This window comes from Acanthisitta chloris, unplaced genomic scaffold (assembly GCF_000695815.1).
Source record: "Acanthisitta chloris isolate BGI_N310 unplaced genomic scaffold, ASM69581v1 scaffold25729, whole genome shotgun sequence".
NCBI lineage: Eukaryota > Metazoa > Chordata > Aves > Passeriformes > Acanthisittidae > Acanthisitta > Acanthisitta chloris.
Window position 1 is genome coordinate 28,963 of NW_008692311.1, and position 12,805 is coordinate 41,767.

Genomic DNA, 12,805 nt, shown 5'->3' on the forward strand with positions numbered 1-12,805 from the left:
CAGGTGGTCTCCCACCAAACACATCACTCAGCAAAAAAGCTGGTAAAGTTCAAAGAATTGCACTGCTCTGACCTTACAAGCTCATCTTATCCAAGTTTAATATTTAGTGTTACTGTTTCTCCTCCCATCATCCCGGCAAAAGACACACAACAGCCAAATCAACCACAGAGTGCTGCCAGCCAGTCACACTGTCCCTAGCCAGATCATTACAAAAATAAAATTTCAGCTAATCAAAAGCCAGCTGATTAAAAAGTACCATAGGCTTCCCAAAAAATGTGCTTCTTTAAAGAAGCTGCCTTCTGAATGGCTGAAGAACACTGCAAATTCATCAATGCCTATCAGAAAACAGCTTTTTACCAAGTCCCTGGCACTCCACTACACTGATGTGCGCATTTCATTCTATCAGTGGGCCCTGACCAGATGTAATGGACACACAGTCCCCAAAACAGAGTACAATATTAATCAAAGCTGTCTTAGAAAAAAAATATCTTGGATCTCTTCCTGCAAAGAGAGACCAGTCTCACTGGCCAGGGTTCCATGGCACACTTGCTCTATGCAGTGATCCAGGGCAGAATGACCCGCACTACTACATGAAAAACAGAACATATTTTAAATATAGGTTTCTTTAAAAGCAATAAATATTTCTTAAGATCATCTATTAACCATAAAGCAGGAAGGTTTGCAAGGATTAGAGGAAAGAATCTTGGACTAAGACTCCTAGTTACATAACCCTAAAGAAATAGGATTCCTAGTATTTACAGTTACGTTTCAGAAGCAGAGACTATGAATTCAGCATCATCACAGCTGCTACGTGCAGACTTGCCCACAGCCAACACTGTTAAACTCAGCATGGTCAAGTGTCAGTACACTCAGCAAGGAAATGTGGAAAGTGCTTCTGTAGTTTCACTCCTGCTTACCAGCCAACCTAGCAGGAGGCCTCAGACAAAATGACTGTGTAGAGACCCAGTTCCTTTGAAGAACAAAGGTAACTTATATTACACAGGTCCCAAAGCTGATGTCTTTCCCTGGGCTCCAGGCACACACACTGAAGTCAGGATGAAATGCCCCATTCTGTGCAATGGATGTCCTGGACTTAAAACTGTTGAATCTGCTGAACTCACAGACCCTGGAAATGAGCCAAAGCTTTTTATGCTCTAAGGGGATTGGAGACTGTAGGAAAAAGTCTGTTAGCAAGAAGCTCTACCTAGGGAACTTACACCACAGCACCCCTGGAGGAAGCATATGGCAACCTTTCACAAAGCCCCTCCACACAGAACAGAGACTGAGGAGAAAATAAATTTCATACACTGGAGTTTGACTTCCTGTTGTCCCTACTGAAGTCTTAAATTCAAACCTGACTGTGAGCAGGAAAAGCAGTCCAGAGCCATGCGGTGGTGAAACTGAGGAAAATCAGCACATGAGCTGTATCTGCCATTCAAGAGAGCAATCAAAGAAAGCTCACTTGATGGAAAGAACTAGTCAACATGAGACCAAGGCAGAGCAGGGACGACAGGGATATTTGCTGACATCATCTCCAGGATGCCTTGAAGAGGAAGAACTGCCACAGCAAAACTGGGAAACAGCTTCACTGCAAGGTTTCCACAAAGGCATCAAATTCTTTGACGTTTTTCTCATGGACTGCCAGCTTCTCTGGTAATGAGTCCTGAAAGGGTAAAGAAAGGTGCAGATTAGGGCTCATTCACAGCAGACAGAAGGAAGCTTCAAACACAGACACTAGGATAAAAGGTCTGTTTGCTGAGCCATGCAACCTCTCTGCTCTGCTGCTCTGGGCTCCCCTTCCCAGGTGCACAAAACCAGGAGTCTTCTGAAAAGGGCACTCTGCCCAGAGTCTGTTCTGCAAGAATAGTAGGTGCACTGGGGGCTCACCTTGTGCAATCCCTGTCACCAGCTGCAGCACAATAACCTGCCCATATCATTGCCTTCAAGTCACTTGCAGCTCTCAACCTTTGGTATTCATTCTTCTCCACAGTATGTTACAATGCCAGAGAGCCCAACAAAGCACTCACCCAGACATGACTTTCACCAGCTACACCAGGATTTTACCTCTCCTCAGGCTGCAAGATCAGGCCTGGCCTGCCACCGAATTTGACACCTCAGAGGTAGGATTAGTTCTGGGGGTTTCAAAGACAGCCAGAGCATGCAGCAGCAGCTTTCAGCTTCAAGATAAACACACCAGTCTGAGGTTCAGGTGTGCCACAAGTGAATCTGCATTTGTCTGGAACATATTAGTGAGGGACCTGCTTTGAGCAGGGTTTCTCTCCTGAGAAGTACATGAAAGACATGGGCCTTTTGGAGCAAGTCCAGAGGAGAGCCACAGAAATGATCTGAAGGCTGGAGCACCTGTCCTGTGAGGACAGGCTGAGAAAGCTGGGGTTGCTCCACCTGCAGAAGGGAAGGCTCCAGGGAGACCTTATTGAGGCTCTTCAGTGTTACAAGGGAGTCTATAAGACAGACCTCTTAGTAGGGCCTGCCGCAATAGGACAAAGGGCAATGGCTTTAAACTAAAAGAGGGTAGATTCAGGCTAGATATAAGGAAGAAATATGTTTTTGAAGGTGGCGAAACTCTGTAGCAGGCTGCCCAGAGAGGTGGTGGATGTCCCATCCCTGAAAACATTCAAGGCCAGGTTGGACAGGGCTCCAAGCAACCTGGTCTAGTTGAAAATGTCCCTGCTCATTGCAGTGGGTTTGACTAGACAACCTTTAAAGGTCCCTTCCAACACAAACTATTCTATGAAGATGTTTTTTTCAAACTAGGAATAAGGAAAACAGAAATTTCTGGATTCCATACCAAATCCTCTGCCATGGACTGCGCTCCAATGTCAATGGAGAGACTGCTGAGTTGAGGGGGGTTCTGAAACTCACGGTAAAATGTCCCCAGGTCCATTGGAAGAATGTCATCTTTCGAAAATGCTGGTTTCTAGAATCAAAGATACTGCTGTTAATTCCCAGAGACATTGGATTCCCTTTTGCTATAATCTGAGGCAAAGGCATTACCTGCTATTAGTAAATATCTTGGCATTACAAATGTCACTGCAATAGTGCATATTAAATAACTGAAGAACAGCCAAGATCTGTGCTTGCTTGAGCAGCTGGAAGAGAACATTACTTTGGAACCTGACTCCTTTAGGCAGTAAAGAGAAGATGCCATGCGCAGGTGTTCTTAGGGAATTGAAACTGTATTTAATTTGTAGCTGTTGGTTCCCAGTTTCAGGACTGTCAAGTTAGTTAGTAACTGTGTATTGAGCCCTTTCCACTCCCATTGAAAACATCATTTGTCATCACACCAGCAGCTGAATCCCACCTAAGATGTAAGTATTACGTAGGAGCACTGATGAGGGCACTTACAAAGTCGACCATAACAAAGTCATCATGGGTGTTCCCTGTGCTGCTGCCAGTGGAGCCCTCTGAGTGTAAACTGCCTTGTAGAGGAGACTCAGTTTCTGGGGAGTCAGGAGGATTGACCTGCCCAAGAAATCAAAGAGATGGTAAGTACTGATCTTATGACCATGTCTGTGTATTTTGACAGTGTGGAGTCAGTCAGGAGGTTGGACAATAAACATACTACAGCGGGGGCAGCAAACACATGCTGTTATTTGCATGTCTAGAGAGCTCAAGACTCAATGCAGGAGACTGCTTGAAACCAAACAAATCTGAATAACTAGTTATTTTCTAAAAAAAACCAAAATATATTCAAGGCAGAGAATAGCATGGCTGTTTGCCTAAGGGATGCTGAGAAGGCACATATACCTCTGGAAGAGGCTTACCATGGGGTCGTTATCTTCCAGCTCAACATTCTTGGGAGCAAACATGGCAAAAGGAATGTCTAAGTTGGCCATGGTCACCTGAGGAGATTCAGCAAACACAATTTCACTAAGACACTCTGCTTACCTAGCACAGAAAAGGATATTGAACGTCTGTGTCAGGACAGCTAAAAACGGCCCAAGACCACGTTTGCAGCTAGGCAGGAGGCTGACAAACTCGTTTAAAAGGCATGATACTCGGCTCACTTAATGCAGATACATATCCTGAGGTGAGATTGCTTATACAGATCTTGTACAATACAGACAAGGATTAACAAACTGCTACAAATTCAAACAATTCTCCATCCATCCAAAAGGCCTAGAACACTAGCCCTAGGAACTGGGCAGATGTCTAAGCTGCCCTAGCTTAACTTAAGTGCTTGCTTACTAGTGATGAAGTGGTCTACTGCATGTCCCATCAAGGAACAAGTCCTCTACTGCATGTCCCTTAAAGGGACTTGCTACCAGCTTCCCCAGTTTTTCAGTCTGTGGTAGTGACAGACCGTTGCAACACCCAAGTGGAGTATCAAGTCTTCTGTTCTCAAATAGGGTGTTGGCAAAGTGGGACAAATTCAGTGGCTGTCACATCCCAAAAGGATTTTATGAAAAACAAGCTATGGCAAAACGTTATAGTGAAATGCAGCAGGCAGAAGTATGTACTCTAAGTCTCTGGGGTTGCCCTGGCATTGTGTTCTTTTTGCTCCTCTGTGTAGGAACAGATAGGAGAAGGAGGGTATTATGGTGCCCTCTAAGATCTACTGGTTAATGGGTTACCTGGTTAATGGGTTTGTTGACAAAAGCTCCCACCTTCCGGACAAAGATGGTCTCCAAAAGGTCATGTGGGGAGCCACACTTCCCTTCACTGCTGTTTGATACTGTTTCTGTGTCCTCACTGTGGAAGGAAAATACATAATTAATGACTCATGGCACAAAGGATATAGACACATCACATGCTTTATAAGACTCCTTCATTTTTTCTGTGTTTACTCCTAATACTGGAAGAAGGACCACAGAAATCTCTGCCCTTGTACCACACCTTTCTCCTCAGTCATGAAGACAAAACAAGAGTGGTCACTCGTGGAATCAGATTTTTGTTTAAAGCTGCACAAAAACTATTTAGTTGAACAAAAAGCTACTGCCAACTAGAACAGACTCTTTTTGGAGATGGAATTTTAACTTCAGGTGTGCACGTTCACTGCAATTCCTATTCACTATTATTTTTTCAGTAACACAGTAGTCACAGATCTCTCAGGAGGTTAGTGCATGAACCAGAATTGGATCTGTCACTCAGTTTACACAGGCAGCAGTCTAGTACATCACAACAGCCACTCCCAGTATGATTAATTCACTGCACAGCTATTAGTTACTTCTATGACCTATTTGTTGGGGTTTTTTTCCTACCACAGGTATTCAGAACTTTAAAACAAAAAACATGGTTTAGCCTCACAGAAAGAGGATTGCTTGGGTAGCATACCCAGGAAAGTGCTAGCGCAACCAAGTTTTGGTTTCCTCATAGCCAAATCTCTGCTTAAAATACATGATTCAGAACTATGTGACCCCCAGAGAGCCTCCACAAGAAATAAACATGACAACCAAAAAAAAAAGGAATTGATTAGCTGGGAGGGAGGTAATTTAGGACAGTTTGAAATTGCATTGTTTCCTTTTAAGTAATTTTGTGCCTAAACTTTCTTAATAAAATGATCAGATTTGCAGTAACTACAACTCATTTTGGTAACAACACACATTAAGGCTCTGGAGAATTTAAGACTCGTTTGTGAACTTACTTAATCTTGTTTTATAATCAGCAAAACCAGCAAAGAGATTAAAAAAAGAGAAAATTGATAATAAAATTAAAGTTGACAGAACAGAAGGATGTTTCACTGACTAGCAAGTTTAAATAGATAGGCAAGATCATTATTTGGAGAAAGGTTGAAAAAGCCCCAATCAGAGAAAGCTGCTAGTTGTTTGGGGAGGATGGAAATACAATAGTTATGCTACAAACAATAGATAAAAAAGAGAAAACAAAAAGGTTTACCTTAATAGGATTATAAATGAGTTAGCACAAGTGGTGGATCATCTAAAACCAACCTACCTACTAGAAGGGGTAGCTGCTGAGTAGTGGACTCCATCCAGTGGGGTGCACAACCTCTCCTGGTCAGCTTGAGTGCCATGTGCTGGCTGGCTAGGAACTGGGGGAGCTCCCCCTTCTTTGGCTGGACCAATCAACTGAGATGAACAGGAACAGTCGTGTTAGAGATCTCAAAATCAATACCAACACCACAGTGCAATACAAAGCAGATTCCATTATACTGGGCCTAAGTTGTTGGTTTTTTGGCATGTGACTGAGCTCTAGCCCCCATGAGGCTGAGAGAGGTGACAAGTAGAAGGTGATCACCATGATACAAAGTCTTTTCTTTATTCTCCACATCAGGCCTGCAGAACTCTGGCCATAGGTCCTCTGCTTCAAGGAGAGGAGTGGGGAAAAAATTAAATCCTCTTGCTACAACCTCATGGCTTCCTACAGCTACCTGAGAAGGGGAAGTGGAGAGGGAGGTGCTGAGCTTTTCTCCCTGGCATCCAGTGGTAAGATGCATGGGAATGGTTCAAAGCTGCCCCAGGGAAGGTTTAGACTAGACATTCGGAAGCATTTCTTTGCCAAGAGGGTGGTCAAGCACCGAACAGCATCCTAGAGAGGCAGTCAATGCCCCACACTGTTAGTGTTTAAGAGGCATTTGGACAGTGCCCTTAATACCAGGCTTTAACTTGGTCAGCCCTGGACTGGTCAGGGAGCTGGACTAGGTGATCACTGCAGGACCCTTCCAACTGAAACTGTTCTATTATCACTGTGTCAGCAAAACTCTGGTGTAGCAGCAACATCACAGGCAGAAAAGGACTTCTGTCAACTTTGCTTATTTTTCTGATGGACAAATACAAATACGCCAACATGGACTGTCAGCATATCCTACATCTAGGCTACAGTGCTGTGTTTGGACAGCTACAGGGGCAGCAGCTCTATAAGGCAGGCAAAGTTGGGAATTTGTGACTTGCTGGTGCAGGCAAACTGGTCTGGTGCCTGTTCTCTCAGCATAATTTTTCCACATGACCCCTACCTAAGTAAAGTTAGGGATGCTGAGGAGCCAATTCCCAGTTCCTGTGGAAGTTGTGCTTTCTCTGTATTTACCTTGTATTCTTTTCACTCCTGACAGACAGGAGACCAATGCATGCACTAGTTTCAATGCCTCTCCCAGGTGTACAAGTGACACAAATGGTTGCAACACCAGCCACGCTGGTTCTACTCTCTACAAATACCTGGTGAGGGTGTGCAGCATTCAAGCCACCAGCAAAGAGTACAGGACACCCCATGTCAGCTGATCCAACTCCCAAGGCAGCAAGCTGATAGGAAAGACGAGAGCTGGAAAGCTAAGAAAGAAGAGAAAAAACAAGAAGGGCAAAGGGAGAGGAGAGAGGAAGGGGAATGTCCCACAGTCTGAATAATCACCAGTCACTGAAGAAGGAACAGGAAGAGTCAGAGGCACAGCATTTCAGGCTGGCAGAAGGATGTTAGATTGCCATTGGAATCAATTATGAAGATTATTACTCTAAGAAGTTCTTATTGTTAAGAGGACTACTTAGATAGTAGTCCAGGGGACTGGACAAGAAAACAAGACTGGCTTCCTACACAGGTAGGAGGAGGCTGTGCAAGGTATGACTGACATCCAGTCACAGGGAAGCTCTGCTCTACAGGCCTGTTTCACATACTGGAAAAAGCAGGAATTCCATCATTAACTTATTAAAGAACTAATACTTAGTATTTTTTTCATCCCAAAGCAACTACTGTTTGAACCTACTCCCACTGCACATTGAAACAGCTGATCTTCCAGGCCTGTTCAAATAGCTTCAGTGAAAGAATACAGAGGTCCCATAAATGTGCTAGGTAAAGAGAAATGGGAAACTAACCCTTGTGAGACTGCTTTAGGAATGAAGTGTTAGAAGCAGTGAAGCCCCAGATATATTCCTCACACACCCCAGGTAGAAATCTACATAGTCAGGTTAAATAAAACTTTTGTGTTCTGGCCTGCTTGACCTCAAGAGGAACACTTCTTTTGGATCTCAGTGTGAGCTCCAGCAGCATCAGTGCTGACATCATTTACAGGGGTCAGAATGATGAACAGCACTTTTATTCACATTGAGTGGAGCACTAATGACTGTACAGGTTCTAGGGACAGACTGGTAACAGAAAACACTCAGAACTGTGCCTTACTACTTGTGTCTTTCACTAACAATCTTTCCCAGCTGTTGTTTGTTTAGAGGTGCTTGTTCTGCCTTTGGGAGACCCAAAGGCATTTAAGAAGCCAGTCTCACTAATGTGCCTGGCCCATAGTGGGTTCACCAATCTTTTCCACGCACAACAAACATTCCACATTGTCAAATTTGTACTTTTCTGTATTTGTTTTGTCATGCCAGAACTCTTATGTGGCACATATAGCATAGTCTATTGACAACTCACTTGATGTGAAAAGGCCAGTCCCATCACTGGGACTTTCAAGGTGTCCGTCACCACTGGAGGAGGGGTCTGAAAATGTGCCTTTGTGACAGTAAAAACACACTGTGCACAGACACAGACAAACAGAGGAAACAAGGAAAAGAGAGAGTGAGAGAGGGGGAGAGAGAGAGAGAGAAGGACTTCAGAGAAAAACTATGAAGAGCTGGATGAACTGAATGCTAGTGAAGAGGTTTTGGCTGCAGCAGCCACACCTACACATAGAGCAGAAGTCTCAGTATTGCCAGAAGTACATTCATTTTGTAAGGGATTGACTGTTTTCTAATCTCAGTGAACTACTCAACACAGGTAATATTTCAGACTTCAGTGAACCCTGACAGAAAGTAACTGCCAGAGACTCTGTCCCACAGCTAATTACAACTGGTACCAGCCAATTAGTAAGGAGAAGGCTGAGTGGATGCCAGAGAAAGCTGAGTAATATTTTTTTACATTTGTAAATTACATGTATTCTAATACTCTCCATCCATCCATACTCCTCCTCCAGCTTTCTGAGGGATCATACCTTGGCAGGTCTATGCTGTACCCTTAGAATACAGGAGATGCAGACTACAGTGCAATTCAAACTTCCAAAGTGTGAAGAGAGAACTTTATCAACAGGAGCAAAGCTCCAGAAGTAAACAGTCTCAGCGGTTACCAGGGCAATCCAAACCTGGATCTGTCCCATACTTCCTCACAGTCATTTTCCTACCAACAGTTTTCACTTCTAGGAGAGCTTCAGCTTCATTTCTGGGTGTTCCTCATGGCCAGACTATCTCTTGAATTTTGGCCTAGTTCGCAACATGAACACACATGCTATGCAAGCTCACAGCAAGAAGGTAACAACTATGCCTTTGTATCATCTAGATTACGCCTCGCTTTTACGGAGAGGGCAGGTAGAGATTTGAACAATTTGCCTAGAAAACCACACAGTTCCGAGTATCTTACTATACATTAAGTTATATACAGAAAGCTGGAGAAATAAATTTACTTCAAAGTCCACTCTGCCAAGACAGACTTAAAATTCTAATTGTGGTAACAAAGACTGGCAGTTGCTTTATAAGTAAGGGCACAGAATATGGCAACTATGAGCCACAGGAAAAGCAAGAATGTAGGTTCATACTTTATGTGAATCCTGGAGGTTTGTGTAGTTTCATAAAGCTTTTCCCCCTCAGTGACAGCAAAGCTTCATGACCCCTGGGGAAGTGTCAACTTCAATGTAGTTACATACACTATTACTGTTAAGTAGCACTGGCACAAGCAAGCCAGTGGAAATTTCCTTATGAAACCTCGTTTTTAACCCATTTTAAGAAAAGGCAAGACAACTCAGCCACAGAGTCATCTCCTGAACTGTGTATTGCAGAATAAGAAAAGCTTTATTCCATCAGACTTACCATGAGTGCTGGCCAATTGGTTCAATACTGCCTGATGCCCTGTCACCCAAAATCCACTTGGCACAAAAATGCTTCCTAGGAAAAGCTCATTTCTAGCTCACTCACACAGTAGAATACATTCTGCTAACCAGCCATACTAATTCCTCTGAAGCAGTGGAAAGACCCATAGCAAATTTTTTCAGTTTCAAACAGCATTCCAGTTATACTTCATTCTATGTTTCACATCGACAGCAAAAGAGATTTAGAGTTGAGATTATGTTTAAAGATCAGTAGAGCCACCTGCTTGGCTGGACAACAAGGCAGGGCATGTTATGTAAAGCGACAACTACAACTCTGGCCCAGTCTTCAAAATACAGAACTGTGAAGTCAGACACATAGCACAGTAAAAGAAGTTGGGAGTTTCTAGGGGTTTTTGATATTCAAATTTAATTTAAAATTGAAACTTAAATGAAATTTGCATGGTTAGGTGTAATTATAAAGTATTTAGTCTCCAGTTCAATATTATGACCCAATTGTTTTGCTGATATACAACTCTGGCCCAGTCTTCAAAATACAGAACTGTGAAGTCAGACACATAGCACAGTAAAAGAAGTTGGGAGTTTCTAGGGGTTTTTGATATTCAAATTTAATTTAAAATTGAAACTTAAATGAAATTTGCATGGTTAGGTGTAATTATAAAGTATTTAGTCTCCAGTTCAATATTATGACCCAATTGTTTTGCTGATACTTGTTCTTGCTGCCCCAACTAGTTTCAAGTGGACCAACAAATACAGCTTTTGCCTTTTTCCAGCATTTTCCTGGTATTTCAGTGTTTCTTTCTCCATGTCAGTCTGTTACCCCTACTTATGCTGCCTAGCGTCAATGTCTTGAAGTCCTCTTCTTGCAGTATCAGTATGTGAATGTGTAAGTGCACTGCTATCCTCTTCAAGCACATCTCAGTCCAGCTACAGGAGTAGGCTCTTCTAATCTTTCTAGGCTCCTAGAATATTGTTGAAATTAGTATCTAACTAGGTTTTACTCAGAGTGTAATGATATAAATAACCCAAACATTAAATTTTAATTAGCAGCAGGAGGCTGCCTGCACAACAGCTGATGTAGGAATATGCACATTACCCTAACAGTGATTGTTCTATCTAAGAGTAAAAAGTGCCTGGCTTCTCTTACCTGAGATGGAGGAGAGGTGGAAAAAGATGTGGTACACACTTCTTGGGAATCCTCTACTGAGGGGTAGACTGCACCATTGTCCTCACCAGCTCTAAAGGAGCAAGAAAAGAAAAGTTTCCTAACTGGAAACATACCTCAAAACAAACAAATACTAGAACGCACTGGGACAAGCACTGCAGGGAGGCCGAGAGTATTTGGGTGGAGTTGAATGGACAATTATGAAGGGCTCTCATCTGCTTGACAGAACTGAGGAAAACAAGGTATGAAAACTTTACTTTTCCCCAGGTGTTCATCTTCTGCTTCTACATAGGAACAGTTCCCTCTGTGTTTTTAACTAATGCTTTTTGTTATACCAGCTAATGCTACTGGCTTTGGTGTTTATAGAACCATTGTCAAACAACACCACTGGTCCCAGTCTGAGTGCCCTCACATGCATTTTGGAGAAGACAAACCTCTCATCTACAAAGAGAAATTAAACTCTGATCTTCCTCCAGTGGATACATCTGGAGATACATGCATCTGGACATGTAGTTCTATAGCAGGATTAACCATTACCCTCTCAAATTCCTGAAGGCAGAAAAGGTTAAGCATCCTTTGTGTCCAAGTGCTTCTGTAAGGAATTTGGGAAAATACTGAGGCTTGCAGCACTCAGTCTTCTAGACATGAAGAGGAAACCTTCCTCACATTCTCAACTATGTCAATATGACTGACACTAATCCTCCAGTGTCCCTTCCCATGCAGACAGCAAATAGTGGAAAAGGCTCTGTATTTGGGCATAACTGATGCCTTCACCATGGCCCATGGCTTCAACTCAGTATTTCCTCACCTGTAATTGCAGGGGTGCATGGGTGAAGAGCTGGGATAGGGACGGTCCACAAAATGATCAATTATAATCCCCATGATAGGAGGGGTCCTCTCAAACTGCCTGCAAGGCAACAAGCAATGGTGTTATTGGCTTTTTCTCTCTACTATCTTCTGAATTCATGGTGCCCTCACACAAAGCCCTTGTGTCTATTAATGGGACCAGAGCATCTTTACAATTCAGTCCTGTGACTCTGAGCACGCATCAACAATTTGAAGTTCTAGATCCTGGTTCAGGGCTACCCAAATACTCCCCTTGCTGCAAGACTTAAGCGTGACAGAGTGTATTCTCCATGAAGGAGAATCTCAGTGTAAAAGGATAAGCAAGAGGGAAAGATTTAGGGGCTCAGAATATGAAGGGTTTAATAGCACATTATTGTACAACACTTTCTGGCACGATCACATTTTCTCACCTGGTTGACATGAAAGCAAGGTTGATTCTGTAGGCACAAGACAAGGTGATGGTGCCCACCGGGGTACCCACTGTCCCAACACGGACTGTCTGGAAACCTATAAGGTTAGGGAATCATGATCAGTTTCACTGATTATTTATGTGCCATACTTTTCTATTCTGAAGTTACATTATCTTATTTATATAGTGTTCCCATTATCCCTTGCAATCTGAACTCCAAAGACACATACAAATCTTTGCTGGTTTTGGCTGGGGCAGAGCTAACTTTCTTACCGTGGCTAATATGGGGCTGCGGTTTGGATTTGTGCTGAACACAGGGTAGATAATACGGAGATGTTTTTGTTATTGCTGAGTAGTGCTTACAGAGACAAAGCCTTTGCTGATTTTTCTACTGTCACACTGGCAAGGAAGTTGGGGTGCACGGGAACTTGGGAGGAGACATAGCCAGGACAGGTGACCCTGACTGACCAAAGGGATATTCCACACCATAGGACATGCTCAGTATATAATGTGGGAGGAAGAAGGAGGAAGTGGGCTATGTTTGGAGTGATGGTGTTTGTCTTTCCAAGTAACCATTACACATGATGGGGCCCTGCTCTCCTGGAGATGGCTGAAC

At 43.2% G+C, this 12,805-nt stretch overlaps 1 protein-coding gene across 3 annotated transcripts in view; it reads right to left on the reverse strand.

The window, feature by feature from the left end:
* Nucleotides 1–616: 616 nt before the first annotated feature.
* ATG13 (autophagy related 13) overlaps nt 617–12,805 on the reverse strand; it is a 16,839-nt gene continuing 4,650 nt past the window's right edge. The window contains exons 7-17 of one of the 3 annotated variants that reach the window (XM_009082620.1): nt 12,191–12,287; nt 11,743–11,841; nt 10,917–11,007; nt 8,329–8,427; nt 7,131–7,241; nt 5,914–6,047; nt 4,596–4,713; nt 3,786–3,863; nt 3,367–3,483; nt 2,810–2,938; nt 617–1,663 (exon numbers count right to left, since the gene is read on the reverse strand). In XM_009082620.1, the coding sequence (XP_009080868.1) occupies nt 1,586–1,663; nt 2,810–2,938; nt 3,367–3,483; nt 3,786–3,863; nt 4,596–4,713; nt 5,914–6,047; nt 7,131–7,241; nt 8,329–8,427; nt 10,917–11,007; nt 11,743–11,841; nt 12,191–12,287 (1,151 nt within the window). In that variant the 3' untranslated portion in view covers nt 617–1,585. The remainder of the gene's footprint in view (nt 1,664–2,809; nt 2,939–3,366; nt 3,484–3,785; nt 3,864–4,595; nt 4,714–5,913; nt 6,048–7,130; nt 7,242–8,328; nt 8,428–10,916; nt 11,008–11,742; nt 11,842–12,190; nt 12,288–12,805) is intronic. The other 2 variants (XM_009082621.1, XM_009082622.1) reach the window with 2 other exon arrangements.